At 43.2% G+C, this 24,477-nt stretch overlaps 2 protein-coding genes across 2 annotated transcripts in view; both read right to left on the bottom strand.

Moving 5' to 3' along the window:
• LOC111964596 (multiple epidermal growth factor-like domains protein 8) overlaps positions 1-8,988 on the bottom strand; it is a 35,123-nt gene extending 26,135 nt beyond the window's left edge. Inside the window, 8 exon segments of the mRNA XM_070444127.1 lie at positions 310-493; positions 4,193-4,406; positions 5,350-5,438; positions 5,878-6,058; positions 6,400-6,609; positions 6,899-7,062; positions 7,243-7,494; positions 8,900-8,988. Of these exon segments, the coding sequence (XP_070300228.1) occupies positions 310-493; positions 4,193-4,406; positions 5,350-5,438; positions 5,878-6,058; positions 6,400-6,609; positions 6,899-7,062; positions 7,243-7,494; positions 8,900-8,903 (1,298 nt within the window). The 5' untranslated portion in view covers positions 8,904-8,988.
• Positions 8,989-18,756: 9,768 nt separating this feature from the next.
• trim35-28 (tripartite motif containing 35-28) lies at positions 18,757-24,006 on the bottom strand. Its single transcript, XM_023988682.2, has 6 exons — positions 23,391-24,006; positions 21,069-21,164; positions 20,392-20,622; positions 20,242-20,264; positions 20,031-20,149; positions 18,757-19,837 (listed from the first exon to the last, which is right to left on the bottom strand). The coding sequence occupies exons 1-6, from the start codon at positions 23,814-23,816 to the stop codon at positions 19,299-19,301; spliced, it is 1,434 nt and encodes a 477-aa protein (XP_023844450.1). The 5' UTR covers positions 23,817-24,006; the 3' UTR covers positions 18,757-19,298.
• Between the last annotated feature and the right edge of the window lie 471 nt (positions 24,007-24,477).

The raw sequence follows: 24,477 nt of genomic DNA, 5'->3' as shown, positions 1-24,477 counted from the left end.
TTTACCTTTATTTAACTAGGCAAGTCAGATTAGAACAAATTCTTATTTTCATTGACGGCCTAGGAACAGCGGGTTAACTGCCTTGTTCAGGGGCAGAACGACAGATTTTTACCTTGTCAGCTCGGGGATTCGATCTTGCAACCTTTCGGTTACTAGTCCAACGCACTAACCACTAGGCTACCTGCCGCCCCTTGCATTACCAAATAGCACCAAACACACAACACAATGTGTACTCTCAGTGTGTACTTTAACTTTGATAATAAAACACATCCCCATGCAAGACAGTCCCACAATCCCATCCAACTGTACCTGGCGGTGGTAGGCCTGTGGCCCCCGTAAACCAGCAGGGCCCGGGACAGGGGGTGGAACACCATGGAGTGGCCTGCAGTGGCGGGGGGCTTCCCCCCGGTGGGCTGCACCGCTTCCCACACCCCAGACTCCCGCAGACCAAACCGATACAGAGATGATGAGAACATATCCTCTTCCGTACGACCTGCAGAGGGGAGAGGAGAGAAAGATTACAAGAGTACTTATTCACAACAGACAGGCGCGATCTTACAATAGATAGAGTGAAGTAATGAGACAGTGACACTGTTGTTGTTTTGGCGCTGTACTCCAGCACTTTGGATTCCAAATGATATAATGGACTGTGAGGTTAAAGTACAGACTGTCAGCTTTAATTTGAGGGTATTTTCATTTATATTGGGTGAACTGTTTAGAAAGAACAGAACTTGTTGTACATAATTCCCTTATATGTGTCAAAAGTTTAGTATCTGGTCCCATATTCCTAGTACACAATAATTACAACAAGCATGTGACTCAACAAGCTTGTTGGATGCATTTGCAGTTTGTTTTGGTTGTGTGCCCAATAGAAATGAATGGTAAATAATGTAGTGTCATTTTGGAGTCACTATTATTGTAAATAATATGTTTCTAAAAAAACTTCTACATGAAAGTGAATGTTACCATGAATGCTTAAAGTCCTGAATGAATCGCGAATAATGTGGTATTTTATTAGGATCCCCATTAGCTGTTGCAAAAGCAGCATCTACTCTTCCGGGCGTCCACACAAAACAAGACATACAGTGCATTCGGAAAGTATTCAGACCCCTTGACTTTTTCTACATTTTGTTACCTTACAGCCTTATTCTACAATGGATTAAATAGTGTTTTCCTCCTCATTAATCTACACACAACACCCCATAATGACAAAGCAAAAACAGGTTTTTAGAATGTATTAAAACCGAAAACATTACATTTTCATACACTACCGTTCAAAAGTTTGGGGTCACTTAGAAATGTCCTTGTTTTTGAAAGAAAAGCACATGTGTCCATTAAAATAACACCAAATTGATCAGAAATACAGTGTAGACATTGTTAATGTTGTAAATGACTATTGTAGCTGGAAACGGCTGATTTTTTTATGGAATATCTACATAAGCGTACAGAGGCCCATTATCAGCAACCATCACTCCTGTGTTCTAATGGCACGTTGTGTTAGCTAATCCAAGTTGATCATTTTAAAAGGCTAATTGATCATTAGAAAACCCTTTTGCAAGTATAAAAGCACAGTTGAAAACTGCTGTTCTGATTAAAGAAGCAAAAAAACGGGCCTTCTTTAGACTAGTTGAGTATCTGGAGCATCAGCATTTGTGGGTTCGATTACAGGCTCGAAATGGGCAGAAACAAGGAACTTTCTTCTGAAACTTGTCAGTCTATTCTTGTTCTGAGAAATGAAGGCTATTCCATGTGAGAAAATGCCAAGAAACTGAAGATCTCGTACAGCGCTGTGTACTACTCCCTTCACAGAACAGCGCAAACGGTTTCTAACCAGAATAGAAAGAGGAGTGGGAAGCCCCGGTGCACAACTGAGCAAGAGGACAAGTACATTAGAATGTCTAGTTTGAGAAACAGACGCCTCACAAGTCCTCAACTGGCAGCTTCATTAAATAGTACCTGCAAAACACCAGTCTCAAAGTCAACAGTGAAGAGGCGACTCCGGGATGCTAGCCTTCTAGGCAGTTGCAAAGAAAAAGCCATATCTCAGACTGGCCGGTAAAAATAAAACATTAAGATGGGCAAAAGAACACAGACACTGGACAGGGGAACTCTGTCTAGAAGACCAGTAACCCGGAGTCGCCACTTCACTGTTGACGTTGAGACTGGTGTTTTGTGGGTACTATTTAATGAAGCTACCAGTTGAGGACTTGTGAGGTGTCTGTTTCTCAAACTAGACACCCTAAAAACAAGGACATTTCTAAGTGACCCCAAACTTTTGAACGGCAGTGTAAGTATTCAGACCCTTTCCTCAGTACTTTGATGCACCTTTGGCAACGATTACAGCCTCGAGTCTTCTTGGGTATGATGCTACAAGCTTGCTACACCTGTATTAGGAGAGTTTCTCCCATTCTTCTCTGCAGATCATCTCAAGCTCTGTCAGGTTGGACGGGAAGCCATTTTCAGGTCTATCCAGAGATGTTTGATCAGGTTCAAGTCCGGGCTCTGGCTGGGCCACTCAAGGACACTCTGAAGCCACTCCTGCGTTGTCTTGGCTGTGTGCTTAGGGTTGTTGTCCTGCTGGAAGGTGAACCTCTTCCACAGTCTGAGGTCCTGAGCGCTCTGGAGCAGGTTTTCATCAAGGATCTCTTTGTACTTTGCTCTGTTAATCTTTCCCTCGATCCTGACTAGTCTCCCAGTCCCTGCCACTGAAAAACATCCCCACAGCATTGTGCTACCACCACGCTTCACCGTTGAGATGGTGCCAGGTTTCTTTCAGACGTGACGCTTGGCATTCAGGCCAGAGAATCTTGTTTCTCATGGTCTGAGAGTATTTAGGTGCCTTTTGGAAAACTTCAAGCGGGCTGTCATGTGCCTTTTTACTGAAGAGTGGCTTCCGTCTGGCCACTCTACCATAAAGGCCTGATTGGTGGAGTGCTGCAGAGATGGTTGTCCTTCTGGAAGGTTCTCCAATCTCCAAAGAGGAACTCTGGAGCTCTGTCAGAGTGACCATCGGGTTCTTGGTCACCTCCCTGACCAAGGCCCTTCTCCCCCAATTGTTCAGTTTGGTCTTGGTGGTTCCAAACTTCTTCCATTTCAGAATGATGGAGGCCACTGTGTTATTGGGGACCTTCAATGCTGCAGACATTTTTTGGTACCCTTCCCCAGATCTGTGCCTTGACACAATCCTGTCCCAGAGCTCTACCGACAATTCCTTCGACCTCATGGCTTGGTTTTTGCTCTGACATGCACTGTCAACTGTGGGACCTTATATAGACAGGTGTGTGCCTTTAAAAATCATTATGGGGTATTGTGTGTAGATTGACAAGGAACATGTTTTATAGACTAAGGCTGTAACGTAACAAAATGTGGAAAAATACTTTCTGAATGCACTGTATATTATCCCTCTGATTACAATGAAGAGCAAGACGTGGCACTTTGTTCTGGGCCACCTGCAGCTTAACTAGGTCTTTCTTTGCAGCACTTGAACACATGACTGGACAATAATCAAGAGAAGAATGTCACGACTCCTACCGAAGGTGGCTCCCCTTCCTGTTCGGGTGGTGCTCGGCGGTCGTCGTCACCGGCCTACTAGCTGCTACTGACTTTTTCCTCCCCCTCCTTATTTGTTTATTGGTTACACCTGTTTGTGGTAAGGGTGATTAGTGGGGCTTTAAAGCCCGGCCTGCTGGGTGTGCGGGAATGTTTTGTGTACAGGTTGTACATGCTTGTGTGTCACGGTTAGTGTACGTTGTCTTCTGGATTATTTTGTTCTCGTTAATGTGTTGGAGCATTTACTTGGAGTGGCGTCGTGTTTCACCTATGTGTGATTAAATTAGTACGCTACTCGGAACTCTGTCTCCTGCGTCTGACTCCTTCCTCCACTACATCCCGGGCATTACAAAGACTAAATTAGAGCCTGCAGGACTTGGTTTTTGGAATCTGAAATCCAACAGTACAGCGTAAGAGTGAGTAAGTTAGATGCACAAATATCATATCCCCAAGACATGCTAACATCTTACGATTACAATAACAGGGGAGGTTAGCATTTATGCCTCTAACTTTCTCACTCATTATTCACGACTCATTCAGGATTATCTGCAATCATGGTAGCATCCACATTATAGGATAAGTGTTTAGAAACATATTCTGCAAGAAGTTAGGTGACAACATTGTATTTCAATAAGTTATTTACCTCCAAATATGTAGAGATAGTTGTCCACTACAGCTGCTGCATGGTTGGCCACCCTCGGTGCCCCGGGCGAATGGGATTGGCCGAGCTGCTGCCAGTCGTCCTGGATTGGGCAGTACATCCAGACGTCGCTGGCTAAAGCGCCGCTCGTGAGCTCTCCTCCGAAGATCACCATGTTCCCCTTCCACTCTACTGCCGTGTGGGAGTGACGAGCCGCCTGACAGAGGGAGGGGGGAAAGAAGGGCGAGAGGAAGAAGGTGGTGATGAGAAGAGAGATGAGAGGAAGTGGAAACAAGAAGAAAGAGAAAGGGGAGGGGTCAGAGTGAGGCAGTAAGATAAGGAGAGATGTAGAAATGGGTTAACAGGAGAGGGAGGGAAAGAGAGATTTTTATGAGCATTGGTTTAGTCCAATCGCATCGCCGGTGCATTTTGAACTAACCCCTTTTAGTCTGTGTGATTAACAGGGCCAAAGCTAGAGTTGTGTTTGTGAGACAAGGCGTAACCCGAAGGGGCCTTTGGCCGGGTCTTTTATACAAAAACGTCTGTAGAGTCTGAATGGTTTGAGCTACAAACAATTAAAAGCGGAGTCACATGCACATGTAACATGTTTTGCTCTATGACGCTCACAAGCTACACAAGAGTCGTTAAAACATAAGGGGTTCTTCTACATAGAAGATCATAGTGAATCCCAGGACATAGTGTCTATAATACTGTAATAAGCTAACATAGTTGCTGTCAAACTCCAACAGTTGTCACTGACTAGTTGGATATTAATTTCCCAATAAGCAAACAATTTCTGTACTTACAGCATTCATATACGTTATTTTTTATCAGGTCAGCTTTGGCAGACTTTTTTATTTTTTTAAATCAACATTTGTCAATACAACTCACGAATGCAACTGTTTATGTGAAATTGTTTTGTGTTCTACTTGTAGCCCTGGTTGTCTTGAAAAGAAAATGGTAATACACTTTGTGAGGCTAAATAGAAGGGCTGGACATGTAGTTTAATGAAAGTCAGATAAATGAAAATCTGATTTTTGCTAGGATCTTGAATAAAATAATCAAAGCATAAGATAAACACAAGAAAGAATAACTAAAAGAGTACAGTCTTTGATATATTTTATTAAGATTACATTTCTGGCATGCGGGCGGGCACTTACTGGGGAGTGTCCATAAGATCTGTTCTCCCATTGGTTCAAGCTGAAGTTGTATTTAACCAGGTCCCCCAAAGCTCGGTTCAAGTCAAACCCTGAAATATCAAAACAGCACCAACCATACAGAAGTAGTTAACCAATTACATCATGACATACATTGAAAGCCACAATGATTACTATGCAGAGCCAGTTGTCCAACAGCAATAAGGTCAAGGTCTTCTGTGAAGCCGTGTGCTTGCCTCATCTAAACTGGGTTAATGTTAACCAAGCCCACCAATACTCCTGACTGGGTCGATACCGGGTCTAGTTAGACAATGAATCAGCACATAAAGTGAAAACAAATCAATCCTAACATCCAGACTAGCAACACCCTCCTAACTAACAACCCTAATATCCTACCCAACAACACCTGAATTAGAATAGTATACAGTATTGGTATACCTTGGCATGTAATTTTTTTTAAAATGTACAATGGGATCCAACACTATATAAAAAATAAATAAACAAACAGTTGTTCAGTGTTCTATCCCTCACCTCCAAACAGGTACATGGCTCCAGTGGAGGACAGGTAGACCCCAGCAGAGCCGGTCCGGGGGGGCGTGTAGGGGTCGCCCCCACTCACCTGCCACCACTGCCCCACCCCACTGTCATCACGGAGACCCAGCTGACAGCTCTGGCCCAGGAAGTCCGAGCTGCATAGACAACGCTCTCCTCTCTAAGGGAAAGAAGGAGAAAGAGAGAGGAGAAAGTTTGAGAGAACTCAGCAATAAACAATATCTAAAGGAAAGGAGGGTCATTCAACCCCTATTTATATTGCTGCTGTGCTGGTTTCCCCTTCTGTTTGAACTCAAATGTATACCCTGCTTAATAATTAACTCCTTAGGTAGCCTTGTACATAGGTTCCCTCAGCTAGCTGTCTTCAGCATCTCAGTTGGCTGTCCACTTTCCATCCTCACCTAACTCATGCCAACCTTTGTTTTATTGCACTGTAATAAACCAAAATTTCTAAAGACAGCACAGTTTCCAATGTGGATAATAAAGTCTCCCTCTTCTTACCTTGTCACAGGTGCCGTGCAGGATGCAGGCCTGGGGACATAGAGGGGTGCTGCAGTCGGCTCCTCCCCAGCCCAGATGGCACTGGCACAGGGAGGAGGCCGTGTCACAGCGCCCGTGACCTCCACAGGCCCCAGGGCACACAGAGAACGAGTAGGTGGCATTGAAGCCCAAGAGGTTGTAGTTGGCATCGCTGAAGAGGTGGAGCAGCATCTGGAGGGAGGAGAGAAGACAGAAAGGATGTGAAGGTGGCAATGAACAACTTGACTACATTTTTCCCATGATATTGTAATCCATCCAGCCCGTCAAGTCAGAAACGTCCAGCTGTCACTCTGAATTGTGTGCTGAATTCAAATTGAGGCCATGGAAACCCGTCAATAAATCCATCCATTTAATGCTGGTATGAAACGTTTCCCCACCCAAATCCCCAGCAGTCTGAGGTTGATATCTGACATCTCAGAACATGTCTAGTTCCGCCTTCCATAGATAATGATGCGGTTACCTTGCCAGACTTGGCTTCTATGGGCTGCGGCAGGGTGGTGCCACTCAGACTGGCCAGTAGGGGGCTCTGGTAGGAGTCTCCATCGTAGACGAACAGGTAATCGTAGGTGCATTCTGTCTCCATGAAGGTGAAGTTCAGGACGATACGGTAATTGCTGCTGGGGGCTTGGAGAGAATACAGGAAAGAAACATCAGTCGGATATAATTTAGAGTTGACTTAATTTGCCCTAGACAGGATTTTCCTTGGCATATCTTGAGATCTATGTATTCACATCAAACTGACAAACTAATCAATCAACACACACTCATCACAGCACTCAGTTTTCCCACCACTGTCTCACTCACCTTTGATGAGCCACTCGCAGTTTCCGTTTACAGAGTAGTTCCCTGGCCCGTCAGTGACGTACCCTGGGGGGCCCCTGAGCACCTGTCTGTGGCCCTTACAGTCTCCTGCCCAACACCCAGGGGCCACAGCCACCAGCAGCAACCCCAGCAGGGGGACATGGAGGAAGGAGGCCATCCTCTCCCCCACCTGGAATAGGTGGAGGAGGTGAAGAAGATGGGGTTGTCCGATTACCTCGCTCACAAGCCGGGAACCTAGAAACAGTTCAAACAAGCAATGCAACTTCAGTGATGGATTACATATGCTAAAAATAGGGGTTACAAGAGGTTACATTTCAACATAGGATGAAAGATGCTCTAGTTTTGCCTATATGTCACATCAGTGTTGCTTTCTGGTTACAGACCCATATTTACAGAGTCAAAAATCTAAAACTGCAAGATAGCCTTTTGGCAATAACTTGCAATCAAACATCAGCCAAATACATATTGCAGTCACATACAGAAGTAAGCAAACAGGCAACCAAAACAATTGTGCTGGCAGGTAGACAAGAGATTCTTTAATTTATGTCCATGGCATGGTGGCAACTTAAGGAATGTGCTTTTCATATGAGACTAACGTTAGTGTTATTACTGTTCCAATTATTTCTGTCTCCAGGAAAGGTAAATTAATGATTCACATTTTGTAAAGTGGCAACGTGTACCCTGCACATTGTAGAAGATTCGGCTTCTGTCAATATGACAAAATCTCATTCATTTGAATTACAGACATATGCAAATAGTTACTTACACTTGTCAACACATTAAGACGTTTTCTAGATAGATATTTCATAGCTAATCATCATCGCAGTTATTATGTCTATGGGTGCTGCTCTGTTTCTAGCTTACTAATTAGCAAAAATCTCAATTGAATCACGTTTAGCAAATAATTTTTAAGAAAAATAAACGCATATATAATTAACGTTAAATGCCATGAAACGGTGAGCGAGCAGCTAGCTAACGTTACTAGTAGCTAGCCACTATCAAACAATGCTTACTATCCGCAGACAAGCGGTAACTAGCTAGCTAACGTTAACTGTTATTGCTATGGCTAGCTAACGTAATGTCATTAGTTGGCTAACGTTAAAATAATAGCTAAATACAAACTTTGCACGTTGCTATTAGCTAGTTATAACCAGCTAGCAAGCGAGGATTGAACGTTAGCTAGCATAGCGGATTTGCTGTTATCTTGAACGCGATACCAGTCACCACACTAGCAGAGGACCGTTAGCTTAGCCTTCCCATTCATTTGTCTAACTAACCAGATCCCGTGTCTCCGTTCCCATGATATTTTACATTGTCAGTGAGTTATGAGCGACACAATGCAAAACTGAATGTGAGATAGCTAACGTTAGCTAGCAGTACCAAAGAGGGTCGTCGGACTCCAGCACTGGACTCCAGTACTCGATGTCCGGAATCACAGGACACAGACCACCCTCCGCAGAGGCTCGCGCTTACTGGATGGCTGCTAGCCAGTTAGCGACCCAGCTAACTTTACTCAAGATGCAAAAGCGCAGTCGTTGGCCATTTATTCAATGATAGTTAGCTAAATCATAATAATAATAAAATACATCTGTCGCATCTTCAGACACCTCATTATTTTTGCCATAAATTATCCTCTTACGCATAAGCACACTAGCCAGCGTGGAATGTTACTTGCTTATTGCCTGACCTCATGTAATGTTTGTTGTTTTTGTATATGACAGCCTCCCACACAAAAGGCTCCTCCTCCTCTTCTTCTTCTTCTTCTTCTTCTTCTTTAAAGTTTTATGGCAGACTACACCTATTCTGCCACCTACTGTACGGGGTATTGAAACAAAAACAAACAATATTCCATTGTATGCACTGCTTCTTCTTCTTTTTTAAGGTTTTATGGCAGACTACACATATTGGTGTATTACCGCCATCTACTGTACAGGGCATTGAAACAAAACATATCCCATTGCGGGAAAGGGGGGGCAAGGGGACCGACAACATACAAAATACAAAGAAAAAATTTATAAATCATCCCACTCCTTCAGTCACAGATGTCCTCTCTGTATGCGCTGTGCAGTTGATAACCAATGCAATAAACACTACAAAGTCCACCTTCTTAAATATCATATAATATAATTTCATGAAATCACAAGTCCAATATAGCAAATGAAAGATAAACATCTTGTGAATCCAGCCATCATTTCCGATTTTTAAAATGTTTTACAGTGAAAACACAATATGTATTTATATTAGCTAACCACAATAGCCAAACACACAACGCTATGTTTTCACCATGTTTCCACCGCATAGGTAGCTTTCACAAAACCCAGAAATAGAGATAAAATTAATCACTAACCTTGAACAACTTCATCAGATGACAGTCTTATAACATCATGTTATACAATACATTTATGTTTTGTTCGAAAATGTGCATATTTATAGCTACAAATCCTGGTTATACATTGTGAATACGTAGCAACGATTCACCAGAATCTCCGGAGATATTTTGGACACTCACCTAATCTGACCAAAGAACTCATCATAAACTTTACATAAAAATACTTGTTGTATGGCAAATGAAAGATACACTGGTTCTTAATGCAACCGCTGTGTTAGATTTTTAAAAATAACTTTACTACAACATACAGCATGCATTATTGTGAGACAGTGCTCACCTATTCTCCGCCGTGTTGGAGCCAACATATTACACAAAAATACGAAATAACATCATAAATATTCTCTTACTTTTGCTGATCTTCCATCAGAATGTTGTGCAAGGAGTCCTATTTCCAGAATAAATCGTTGTTTGGTTTTAGAATGTCCATTTCTTCTGTCGAATTAGCAACTTTGGCTAGCATTGTGGCGCGAACATGCCCATCAACTCTTGGCGCCTGGAACGAAAAATTCCAAAATTCCCAATAAACGTCGAATAAACTGGTCAAACTCGGTTGAAAATCCTACTTTATGATGTTCTTCTCATATGTATCCAATAAAATCAGAGCCGGAGCAATTCGTCGTGTATACCGAACGCTTTTCAGAAGACAATGTGAGGTTCCCCGGCGCGCAGTTGAAAACTGACAAAAGAGCGGACCTGTCACTCCAAAAGCTCTTATTCGGCCTCACATCAAGCTAGACACACCATTCAACCTTCTACTGCCTGTTGACATCTACTGGAAGGCGTATGAAGTGCATACAGATCCATAAATAAAAGCCAGTTGAATAGGCAGGCCCTGACACAGAGCCTCATTTTCAGAATATTCACTTCCTGTATGGAAGTTTGCTGCCAAATGAGTTCTGTTTTACTCACAGATATAATTCAAACAGTTTTAGAAACTTCAGAGTGTTTTCTATCCAATAGTAATAATAATATGCATATTGTATGATCTAGAACAGAGTACGAGGCCGTTTAATTTGGGCACGATTTTTTCCAAAGTGAAACAGCGCCCCCCTATTAAGAAGAAGTTAACATGCAACATGTCAGGATCCCTCTGTTGACAAGGAATATTATCTGGTGTCTTTACTCCTACTACCATTACTTCTTGAACATCACTCCTTTCTTCCACTCTTTTCACCGACTCCGGATAGGAGACATGCTGGACAGCCCTTATTCTTGCCACCTCCGTCTCCTTCACCCTAACAGGACACTTCAGAAATTCAGTTGTATGTTCACCAACACAATTACAGCATTTAGGCTCAACTGGCTTAAGATACCCCTCATATCTACATACACTTGACACATGACTAAATCATTTGCATTTATTGCACTGCATGGGTTTGGGCATGAAGGCTCTCACAGGGAATCTCATAAAACCCAAATACACGTGAGAAGGGAGAGACTTCATCAGAAAACAGTAGAACGGATGGAGTAGAACGCATCCACCATGCAAGTCAAAAAGTGTGCACAAACCACTTCATCCAATTCTTCCCATATACTCTTGGCTTTTACTTCGAGCGCCACCCCACAGATAACACCCTTCATAGGCGCAATGCTTCGAAGATCCACATTCCAAACATTCCTATCTTCTTGAGTCACAGAGCATGCTCCTTCTGTTCCAAAGATATCAGTGGAGGCTGCTGAAGGGAGGACGGCTCATGATAATGGCTGTAATGGAGTCAATAGAATGGCATCCAACACATGGAAACCACGTGTTTGATGTGTTGATACCATTCTACTGACTCCATTCCAGCCATTTTTATGAGCCGTCCTCCCTTCAGCAGCCTCCACTGATAGATATACAAAAAAACTAAATATACCCACTTCCCGTTACTCTCATCTACGCCACCTCATCCAATGCATCCACAATTTTCTTCTTCTTCTTATGTTTTTAAATGGCGGTTGGCAATCACAAGGTGCATTACAGCCACAAATTGAACTGGAGTGTAAATCCATTACACTTTGTAAAACAAAAGGGAAAAAACTAAAAACATGCTTCTGACTAACCCTTCACTCATTAAAAACCCATTACCCCATTCCACTACTTTGACCCTATCTGCTCCTACATCATGCCAACGGCCTGGGAGGACAGGACACCACCATTAAACACACCCTGTAACTCTACTGAAGTCAAATCTCGTATACCCAAGTACTTCTCTGCAGCCATGAACACTAAGAACCTAACCTTACTGAAGGATATATCACTCATTGGCCAATCCCTCTGTGCTGGCACAGATCTACTACTCACAGGGATCCTCTCAGGATTCCTCACCATTGACCCATCCTCCTCTACTTTCTTCATTGCCTCAACAACGACACCTTCTGCACTACTCTGACCCTGGCCACCGCAACCTCAAAAAGGCTCCTCGTCATCTCTACATCACAAAAATTGTAAACCTCAGCATTGCCTTCCAGTGGCGATGTTTGGTAATTGCGTCCTCAGAGAAACTCACCTGAGAAAGTATGAATATTGACAACTAGAAACCGTGTAACACGAAGTGTGTTAGTTTTGATTTCTAATCAGATGTAGTGTATATCAGTTAAACATTTATTACCATAGCTATAGCTGCTGTGCATCACCCGAGGAGTGCATTATTCGAAGAATGCATTGGTGGTGAATCTGGGCTATGTAGACTTCAAAAGACTCAATCCATTTATTCATTATTATTTTACAAAATCAGTATCAGTACATAAAACTTATTCCAAAATAGATTACTGGTTAAATAAACATTGAATAGTGTCTGAACATCCCCCAGAGCAAAAGCTTGTCTGATTCAACTGTTTTATCGTATAAAACAAAAAATTAAACATGAAATCAAATCAAATTGTATTTGTCACATACACATGGTTAGCAGATGTTAATGCGAGTGTAGCGAAATGCTTATGCTTCTAGTTCCGACAATGCAGTAATAACCAACGAGTAATCTAACCTAACAATTCCACAACTACTACCGTAGTCTAGTTTCCCATAGTATGTTTATTATTTAATAATAAATGATTAACAAATACAATCAATTTGATTGAGAGCAAAACACTTTGGCATTCACTCAAACCTAAGACAATGAAAAGTAAGAAATCATCATAATGCATTATTTCATATAATCTAATTGTCACTTAAATGTTTCTATGAAACATTACATCAAGTCATTATAATATCATACAACACTGTCATGAAAATATGCAATCATGTGCCTTACTAGATTTTTTTTAAACATTAGATGAACAAATAAAGCATCACATAGAATAGGCTTATACAAAGACTAAGACAGTTTGGCATAGACTAATTAGTAAATTAAAGGTACTGTACCCGAACTACCTGCACTGACTCCATCTTGCACTGACCCTCCCTAGACCAGTGGATCCCAAACTTTTTATAATCCCGTACCCCTTCAAACATTCAACCTCCAGCTGCGTACCCCCTCTAGCACCAGGGTCAGTGCACTCTCAAATGTTGTTTTTTGCAATCATTGTAAGCCCACCACACACACACACACACACTATATGATACATTTATTAAACATAAGAATGAGTTTGAGTTTTTGTCACAACCCAGCTCGTGGGAATTGACAAAGAGCACTTATAGGACCAGGGCACAAATAATAATATAATAATAATCAATAATTTTGCTCTTTATTCAACCATCTTACATATAAAACCTAATTTTGTTAATTGAAAATGGTGAATAACTCACCACCGGTTAATGAGAAGGGTATGTTTGAAAGGATGCACATCACTCTGCAATGTTGAGTTGTATCGGAGAGTCTCAGTCTTAAATCATTTTCCACACACAGTCTGTGCTTGTATTTAGTTTTCATGCTAGTGAGGCCGAGAATCCACTCTCACATAGGTACGTGGTTGCAAAGTGCATCTATGTCTTAACAGCGCGATTTGCCAAGGCAGGATACTCTGAGCGCAGCCCAATCCAGAAATCTGGCAGTGGCTTCTGATAAAATAAAAATTTCACAGAACCGCTTGTTGCAATTTCGATGAGACTCTCTTGTTCAGATATCGGTAAGTGGACTGGAGGAAGAGCATGAAAGGGATAATGAAACCAGTTGTTTGTGTCATCCGTTTCCGGAAAGTACCTGCGTAATTGCGCACACAACTCACACAGAGACTAAGCTATATCACATTTGACATTTGCAAACAAAAAAATCATACAATGATGGAAAGACCTGTGTGTTGTCCTTGTTAATGCAGACAGAGAAGAGCTCCAACTTCTTAATCATAGCCTTAATATTGTCCCCACATTGAACATAGTTGTGGAGAGTCCCTGTAATCCTAGATTCAGATCATTCAGGTGAGAAAAAACATCACCCAGATAGGCCAGTTGTGTGAGAAACTCATCATCATGCAAGAGGTCATACAAGTGAAAATTATGGTCAGTAAAGAAAACTTTAAGCTCGTCTCTCAGTTAAAAAAAACGTGTCAATACTTTGCCTCTTGATAACCAGCTCACTTCTTCTGTATGTTGTAAAAGCGTTACATGGTCGCTGCCCATATCATTGCATAGTGTAGAAAACACACAAGAGTTCAGAGCCCTTGCTTTAATAAAGTTAAACATTTTCCAAAACGTATTTCAAGCTGTCAGGCATTCCCTTGGCAGCAAGAGCCTCTCAGTGGATGCTGCAGTGTACCCAAGTGGCGTTGGGAGCAACTGCTTGTGTCTCCCTGCCTCCCTCCCTCACTCCACTATGTCTCCCTGTCATGGTTTTTGCGCCATCAGTACAGATACCAACACATCTTGACCACCAAAGTCCATTTGATGTCACAAAGCTGTTCAGTATTTTAAAAATATCCTCTCCTGTTGTCCTGGTTTCCAGGGGTTTGCAGAAGAGGATGTCTTCCTTAATTGACCCCCCATAAATGTAACTGACATATACCAGGAGCTGTGCCAGGCTTGCCACGTCTGTTGACTAATCCAGCTGTAACGCATAGAATTCACTGGCTTGTATGCGAAGCGTCTCCTGCCATGTCTCTGATGCGTCGTGAAACAATGTTGTTTGATGAAGTAATTGTCTGTATAGTTTATTTGGCCTTTCCCCCCAGCATTGTCTCAGCCATATCCACGGCAGTGTTAGGATTTATGTTTATGCACTATAGCCTGCTACCATATTGTATGAAGATGAATATTGTTTTGTTACACACACACACACAAACAATGCAGATGTGTGTGTGTGTAAAGACTGAGCAACAGAGTGACTTGCTACAAAAGCTGTGGTCAATCTGGAGAGGGGAGGGGTGCATATCTCCAGGCCAACCAGGGAGGTTAGGACACTGGACAATACCATATAAGGAACTGTTTGAGTGTAGCGGCACAAGACGGATCTAATCTACCCAACGACCAGATGCGGACATCTGAGAGACTGTGACCAGAGACTGGGACCAGTCTGAGTACCGGCGATAGGCTGAGCAAAGTTTAAACCACGCTCAGCCTCTCCTGTGATAGGCCAACATACGGGTTGGAACTACGTCATCACGGTATAAGAACAGCTGTTTACGTACTTCCTGCCAGTTCCCTGTTTTACCCTGCGCGGTGATACAGCGAACCCGTATATACGAAAATTGCATTTGCCATTTATTGTTTGCGTTAATTAAACATAATTAAATAAAGTTAGCAGACCTTGCTTTTTATTTATCCTGATACCGGATTTGATTAACGCAGTGCTTTCAGCAGCAGGAAGAATGAAGTCCTCCACAACAGGATGGGGCTTGCCTGCCCTAGCCACTCGGTAGCTCACCATATAAGACGCTGCTAGCCCCTTCTTATTAATGGTATCTGTTGCTTTTATACATATTTTACTACTTGAAAGTAGTCTTAATTCTCGCTAAAAAAACTCCTGACTTATTTTTCAAATTGGCATGTTTTGTTTAAGTGTCTGCACAAGAGTGAAGGTTTCATCGAGTTGTGAGGTAGTACTTTTGCACATATAACACACTGTGGCTGAGGGAAGGCACTACACCCAATATAAGTGAACCCCAAATCAATGTAGTTCTCATCATATTTGCGCCTCTTCGATGGATCAACGTCCCTGTCGGTTGTTCTGTACTTTCCCGGGTAAAGGGAGCTCTTTGGCTGCATCAGATTCACAACTGTCAGTGTCCGTGCTAGCTGGGTTAAAACAAATGTATAATTACTGATGCTGTCATTGGATGTGCTCGTGGAAGGAGAACACCTTGTGTCGTCGACAGGTGCAGGTGTAGTACTGCTGGTAGTAGTAGTACTACCAGATGAGCTGGTATGTGTCTCTATGGGCCTTACTTTTTTTTAACCATTTATCAATTTTCGAACAAACGGAACGAGCAGCGGCTATGTTTGGCTACATACGGACAGTTAGTGGAATTCCCACGAGAGAGTAACGGTTAACGTGATTGGATGTCAATTATTTGACTAGGCTGCCTGTGTTTGACATTGTGTTGTTATTTCGTTGAACACTAGATGGTTTAATTTTGTTTTTGGCAGTGAAACGAGGCTACTCAGGCAAGATAAAAACCTCACCCAAATGTCTAGCCCCGTTAGAAAATATAAATGGACTGTTTGAAAATGTGAAGAATTGTTTTCATTTTATTAGGCGTACCCCGACGGCATTGCGCATACCCTAGTTTGGGAATACCTGCCCTAGACACACACACACAGAGAGACAGTACATTCGGAAGGTATTCTGAAAAGTATTCAGACCCCACATTTTGTTACGCTATAGCCTTGTTCTATAATGGATGAAAATGTTAAAAAATACACACGATACCCCATCACAACAAAGCAAAACGTTTTTTTATATGAGCAAATTTACAAAAATAAACAGAAATACCTTATTCACGTCAGTCTTCAGAACCTTTGCCACGAGACTCAAAATTGAGTTCAGGTGCATGCTGTTTCCATTGATTATCCTTGAGATGTTTCTACAACTTCATTGGAGTCCACCTGTGGTAAATTCAATTGATTGGACATGATTTGGAAAGGCACACATCTGTCTATATAATGTCCCACAGTTGACAGTGCATGTCAGAGCAAAATTCAAGCCATGAGGTCGAAGGAATTGTCCATAGAGCTCCGAGACAGGACTGTGTCGAGGCACAGATCTGGGGAAGGGTACCAAAACATTTCTGCAGCATTGAAGGTCCCCAAGAACACCGTAGCCTCCATCATTCTTAAATGGAAGAAGTTTGGAACCACCAAGACTCTTCCTAGAGCTGGCCAAACTGAGCAATTGGGGGAGAAGGTTCTTGGTCAGGGAGGTGACCAAGAACCCGATGGTCACTCTGACAGAGCTCTAGAGTTCCTCTGTGGAGATGGAATAACCTTCCAGAAGGACAACCATCTCCACAGCACTCCACCAATTAGGCCTTTATGTTAGTGGCCAGATAGAAGCCACTCCTCAGTAAAAGGCACATGACAGCCCGCTTGAAGTTTGCCAAAAGACACCTAAAGGACTCTTAGACCATGATAAATAAGATTCTCTGGTCTGATGAAACTAAGATTGAACTCTTTGGCCTGAATGCCAAGTGTCCCATCTGGAGGAAACCTGGCACCATCCTAATGTAACAGTATAACTTTAGACCGTCCCCTCGCCCCGACCCGGGCGCGAACCAGGGACCCTCTGCACACATCAACAACGGTCGCCCACAAAGCATCGTTACCCATCGCTCCACAAAGGCCGCGGCCCTTGCAGAGCAAGGGGAACCACTACTTCAAGGTCTCAAAGAGAGTGACGTAACCGATTGAAACGCTATTAGCGCGCACCACCGCTAACTAGCTAGCCATTTCACATCCGTTACACTCACCCCCCTTTCGACCTCCTCCTTTTCCGCAGCAGCCAGTGATCCGGGTCACGGCACCAATGTAACAGTATAACTTTATACCGTCCCCTCGCCCCGACCCGGGCGCGAACCAGGGACCCTCTGCACACATCAACAACGGTCGCCCACGAAGCATCGTTATCCATCGCTCCACAAAGGCCGCGGCCCCTGCAGAGCAAGGGGAACCACTACTTCAAGGTCTCAAAGCGAGTGACGTAACCGATTGAAACGCTATTAGCGCGCACCACCACTAACTAGCTAGCCATTTCACATCCGTTACACTAACAGTGAAGCTTGGTGGTGGCAGCACCATGCTGTGGGGATGTTTTTCAGAGGAAGGGACTGGGAGACTAATCAGGTACGAGGGAAAGATCAACAGAGAAAAGTACAGAGAGATCGTTGATGAAAACCTGCTCCAGAGCGCTCAGGACCTGACTGGGGCGAAGGTTCACTTTCCAACAGGACAACGAACCTAATCACACAGCCAAGACAATGCAGGAGTGGTTTCAGAACAAGTCTCTGAATGTCCTTGAGTGGCCCAGCCAGAGCCCGGACTTGAACCCGATCAAACATCTCTGGAGACCTGAAAATAGCTGTGCAGCGACGCTCCCCATCCAGCCTGACAGAGCTTCAGAGGATCTGCAGAGAAGAATGGGAGAAACTCCCCAAATAGAGGTGTGCCAAAATTGTAGCGTCATACCCAAGGAGACGCAAGGCTGTAATCGCTGCCAAAGTTACTTCAACAAAGTACTGAGTAAAGGGCCTAAATACTAATGTAAATGTGATATTATTATTATTTTTTTTAAATGTATACAGACCTGTTTATGCTTTGTCATTATGGGGTATTGTGTGTAGATTGAGGGGAAAAAACAATTGAATCAATTTTAGAATAAAGGCTGTAACGTAACAAAATGTGGGGGGAAAAAATCAAGGGGTCTGAATACTGAATCTGACTGCACTGTATGCATGTATGTGTATACACACAAACCATATATTTGCACTCCCACACATTCACTACATCACACACACACCTTTACTGCTGCTGCTCTGTTCTTTATTTGACTCTTATCTATCCTGATGCCTAGTCACTTTACCTTGCCTTCATGTACATATCTACCTCGAATACCTCTGCACATTGATCTGGTACTGGTTCTCCCTGTATATAGCTCCCATCTTGTGTATATTATTTTATTTCTCATGTTACTATTTTATTTAGATTTTTAAACTCTATTGTTGGGTAGGGATGGTAAGTAAGCATTTCCCCGTGTTCGGCACAGTTGTAATTGGCGCATGTGACAACATTTTATTAGTTATTTTTCGCAAAATTCCATACAGAAACATAATTAAATCAGTAAACATATCAATAAATCTCAGAACGCAGTAAAATGACAGAAAATACATTCTTACCACTGGAAACCCTCTAGTCCTAGAAAATCCCTATGTATAATAGCTCAGCAATCTAAACATACCAGTTAAAGAATCAGGGTCCAAAAAAATCCCTCATGTAATAAATGCCTGCATTATGTACATCCTATGGAAAGCATAGGAATACTGCTATGGCACAATTTCAAAGATGATTGTGACCATACAAAAAGCCTTGATCCAAACCTCAACGCAAATCTATAGCCACAGTAAAACCACTAGAATACAACCACACCTGAGTGCTGAAACAGTGGAATGCGCCATCTATTCAAGTGCACATATTAGGCTACCTTCTGACCATAACATGTGACGTCTATCCAAGCGAGTACTACGACTGCTCATCGGCTATTGAACCAGACACTTAGCAAGCTGTAGTGACTGTCACACTGCCCTGTCACGCAGTATGAATGGTCACCTTGGCCGGGTTAACCTCCATCGGGGTGGTGTGGAGCCCAGGACCAAATATGGGGAACACTCTCTCTGTAAACTTGTGTGTGAAGGTGCACAGGTGCTTCCCACCGTTGCCTGCGTCCCAAAATGACACCTCCCCCTTATCCATGTTTAGCTTGACCCGGACCCTCTCTGGCCGACTCTCCACGACCAGCACTGTGCGTTTGCCAGTCAGGGCGTTGTACACCCCTTTGCTCAGCCCGATGGTCCACACGCCCCTGTCTGTGGACACGGTGAACTTCCTCTTGCGAGCCACAGACTCCTTACAGATTCCCAGGATCCACTTYGGGTTGTCTCCCACATGGACCTCCCAGCGGTGCTTGCCGGAGCGGAAGCCCTCAGCTCCAAGGACAAAGACACAGGGGTCGAAGCGCTCAGGGTTGTCCGGGAGGGACTGGCGCTCTGGGCTGTCCCGTACGCTGGCCAGGTCTGGGGACATGGAAAGCCAGGGAGAGGCYGTGTTAGGGTCCATCACCACTGGGACTGGAGAGAGAGAGAGGGAGACGTGTTACAAAACATTAGGATTGAAGCGTAACTGTTGCCTAAAGTGTTTCCTCCATCATTCAAAACATTGACCCCTTACACATTATATAGCCATCCACACCCATTTTATTGTGTGTCATAACTTATGTAGCAAGTTAGAACCCTAACCTAACCCTTCAGTACATGTACTCACTGCATGTGACGTGAGCCTGCATGCTCTTCCAAATGTTGTGGCCCAGAGAGCCCACGTGTTTGGCCATGTTCAGGAGAGCATCTGAGGGATTCTGGGGGTCTTCACGAGGCCACTGGGCTCTGTGAAAACATGACATCATAGAAGATGACCATGATATTAGAGGGATGGTACACAAACTGTTGGGCAACTGATAGGATGTTACTGTACTTACTTTTTCTTTAAGGCTTGGAAGTTCTGAAAAACAACACAATTTAATCCATTAGTTCATTGTGAATAAGATCGACAAATGCATGCATTCAAAAATGTCTCACTGTCATGCACTGTCCCCCCCCCCCCCATGAGGGAGACCCCTCCTGCTTACCTGCAAGAAGGTTAAATCCTCCGCCCCCATCTCCCGCTTTACTGTTTGGACCAGCTTAGTGAGGGCAGCGATGTCACGGGTCAAGGAGCTGATCCTGTCTTCCATACTGGATCTCTTGTCCTCCTCCTCGTCTGCCAGGGCCTTCAGCCTGGCAGCCTCCTCTACACACAGCACCTGACGGAGCCTCTCAAACTCTGCCTTGATCTGCTTCTCTGCCTGCTCTGTCTGGATCTGGGTACGAGAGAGGTTGGAGGAAGAGTGCCATTTTGTAATGATACTGACATACCTCTTGCAATTCATATCTCACACAACATTACTCATCTATAGGCTATAATTATAGTTTCCTCTAGAGGCTTTCCTTATCAGGACTGCAGGCCCTAGGTTTGATCTACAGTCAACTATTTTGTTATTTCCAATTCTTTCTGGAGGCTCAAGGAATCTCAGTCTGTCCCTACCAGTCAAACAGGTTGGTTCACATATCTCATTACAGAACAATGATGAACATCAAACTGTTGGGCTCTGGATAGGCTACACACATCTGGATAGAACTAGTGAGGGCATCAAAGAGCTCTAACAAATCACATTATCTTACACAAAACCTTCACCATTAGTCATGGTCATGGATAGGCCCTACAGTGTAGATGTCAGCAGGTCAAGCAGATACAGTATTATAGTACCTTCATGAAATCAACTGTGTTAGAGTATTTCTTTTTCATTCTCTTGAAAGTCTCCACTTTCTCCTCCAATATGTTGACTTTAATGGTCAGTTCTTCCTGCAATAGAACACATAAAACACAATTAATATGCATATTAGTTTGTGATCTAGTGACTACCAGATAATAAAAACATACAGCAACTTATTTTCAGTATTGTTAAAGGTCCTAAGCTATTGGGTGTTGACTAAAGGACAATAAAGCTTTGTTCACACTGCATGCCTTAAATACTCAAATCTGTTTTGGAATACTGATTGTTCAAACACCAAGTTACAAGTGACCAAATTAGATGTGTGTGTTCAGACAGCAGTCATTAGCTGACATTGCTATGCTAGTTGTCATAGTAACAACAGGTGTGTCCACAATGGTGTAGGCTGATTGGTGGTGGTGCTTGTGGTTCCTATCACTCAGAAGTTATATAGCAAGCTAAGGTGACAAAAATGCCTGCCGGGAAAGTTTTATTGTTGTAAGCACTAACTTGGGGAGGGAGAGCAATGGCGGAACCAGAAGCAATGCTTGATTCTGTTAGTGCGAGTGAAGACAGAGGAAATGATTGGAATACTGAAATATCTAAGAATGGAGCCAAAAGGATTAGTTGTAAATCAAGATAAGCCTCGGTATGATAATGCCTCATTCCTTGTTGGAGTGCGATTCATGAGCAAGGATGTTTTTTGGGGAAACCCATTTGGTCACAAAGATGGTGAAGGATGCATTGGGAGAAGTGGAGTCAGAGTGACCAGGAGTGGTATGATGTTGATTTCATGTGTGTCAAAGGAACAAAAGGAGAATGCACAAATTATCGACGCACAAAGTGGAATGCTATGATTATCGGAGTAGGTCACCAATAAAAGGTGTCATATCTGGCGTCTCTATGGATATTGAGGCTTCATGGTTTAAGATTAACATGCCAGGAATTGTTGATGCACGTTGCTTAACCCGCACGGTGAATGAAAAGGAGGAAAGCCTTTCTGTGTTATTGATGTTCGATGAATAATTTCTCCAAACCCATGTAAAGCTGGGATATATGAGATATGTGGGGCGAGTTCATGTACAAAAGCAACTTCAATGTCAAAAATGTAAAAAGTTTGGCCATGTGTCAAGTGTTTGCAAACAGAATATCGTTGTTGAAGAGTCTGAGGATGCACCATGTTGCCATTGTGATGGGAATCACATCCCAGAGTTCCCTGAGTGCCCTGTTAGGATGGAGGAGGTTGAAGAAGGAAGGATCAGGGCTGCTGAGAAGGTCTCCTATGCAGAGTCAGTGAAAACTGTCGAAGCAGCGAGTAGAGATGATGAAGATATGGCAGTGGATGCCCATCAGTCTGTGAATGTCAGTCAATTGAGAGATCCTGAAACACTAATCGTGAAGAATGTTGATTTTGTTGCGTTAGGAAACTGGATCTAGGAAACTGGAAATAATTGTGAAAGCGGCTAAAAGGTTCTTATAACTCCAGGATTTCACATCTGAGACATTGCAGGGAAATAATGTCTGAAGATGCATCCCCCTCTCAGGCCCTAGAACCTGTGTAGGGTTCTGAGTACATTTTGACTAAGTGAAGGAGTACATAGACTTTTGTTATGTTTTTTAAGAATAGTATGAGTGATTTATTTTTCATTATTACTATTTATTTTCGTTCTCAGTTCTATCCCACCCAGCAGGTGGCGACAATACACCTTTCGGATATAGTCTGCCAAAACAATCTTGAAGAAGAAAAAGGCCTGAAGAAAAAAGCCCTGCCATGGACGTTTCCCAGTTGCTTTGAATGTTCAAAATCATGCTTAAATCCTCAAAGGATAAGATGATCGAACTTTTTGGCTAGCCACTGCAGTTCATACAAGTCGCATGGCCAGGAATCAGATTTGTATCTGACTTCAAACCACCTATCAAGGGCAAAAGCGGTGAGGGAGGAGCGCCCTTCTCAAATGAACAGTTATCTGCAGCGCTTGGTCATGTCAACAAGGCAGCATGGTGCATCGTTCAGAAACATACAACATATATTTTCCATAAAATATTTTTTTCTAATTTTCAAACGAGTTTTCATTGGGAAGGCAGATAAAGCGCTATTAAACGCAATCAATTTGCATGTTAAAACACAGTATTCTATTAATTACTCCACGTTCTTAACCTGTCACTTTTTTGGCCTACTTCGCCGTCGGCCAGAGCCGGGCACCTGGCTCAAGCCTCGGAGTCAAACCGGTTCCAAAACGAATGCAATCACTTTTCACCCAATGCAAACTCATCTCACCTGTGAAACCCGGCCCAGATAATCGAATCTCCTCACTTACCTTACACAACGGCGCCCCCTTGTTGAGTGGCAGCAGCTCGTGAGTCCGATGTAGAGTGACACAGTCAACGCACACGGGCTCCTCGTCCTTTACGCAGTAAAGTTGAAGCTCCAACCGGTGCAGGTTACAAAGAGGCACATTATTGATTGCGTTCGGTCCCCGCCAGCGCTTCTCCTTCTGAAAGGACTCGGTAGCGGCCATCAGCGCCCGGTTGGAGATTGGTTGCTCCCCGTCACAGCTCTTCCTGCACACCGGACACCTCTGCCCCATCTTTCGGCTTTGCTCCAAGCACTCCTTGCAGAAGCTGTGGCTGCATGAAAGAAGCACGGGCTCCCGGTAAAGATCTTTACACACCGGACAGGTCAGATCTTCCTGAAGGAGGAATGGACCCTCTGACATCTCCTCATTCCAATCACATTCAGCCATGGTGTCGCTGTCGGCAATGCAGGGCCCTTCTGAAAACGCGTAGTTTACTTTCGCTTTCTTCAAAATGCTCCTTTTTATACGCTGACAGTTGTCCAGAGACACTCTTCCGTTCTGTTTGACAGTTTACCTTTATTGTTTGTAGATTTGTTGACGCCAACACAAAACTTCAGTTTGTAAACAGGTAAAATGTGCCTTTTTGGAGAGCCATCGCTTACAGTTCTAACTGTAACCTTCCTTCCTCAATGGAGTGGGTGTGTGTATTGTGCGCAACGTTCTTCTTCGATGAGGTTTAAAGGCGGTTGCCATCCAATAAATGTTGCATTACCGCCACCTACTAGACTGGAGTACAACTCCCTTATACTTTCCATGAAAAAAATTATAAATAAACAAATACCCTACCATCTAACACTACACTCTCCAATAAAATTATAATAATACAAAAATAACACCACCCTACTCCACTATTTAAATCTATTTAGTCCTACCTCAGGCCAACAACCTGAAAGGATGGGACACCACCACTTAACACACCCTGTAACTCTTCTGATGTCAAGTCTCGCACACCCAAATACCTCTCTGCAGTTGCCACCACAACCTCAATTTTCTGTGACTTACATTCCATTGCTATAAATTATAAAAATCCAATCTTACTGAAACATCA

The sequence above is a fragment of the Salvelinus sp. IW2-2015 genome, linkage group LG6.1, assembly GCF_002910315.2.
Source record: "Salvelinus sp. IW2-2015 linkage group LG6.1, ASM291031v2, whole genome shotgun sequence".
NCBI lineage: Eukaryota > Metazoa > Chordata > Actinopteri > Salmoniformes > Salmonidae > Salvelinus > Salvelinus sp. IW2-2015.
Note: the sequence above shows the minus strand (reverse complement) of the source record. Positions and strands in the feature narration are given on the sequence as shown.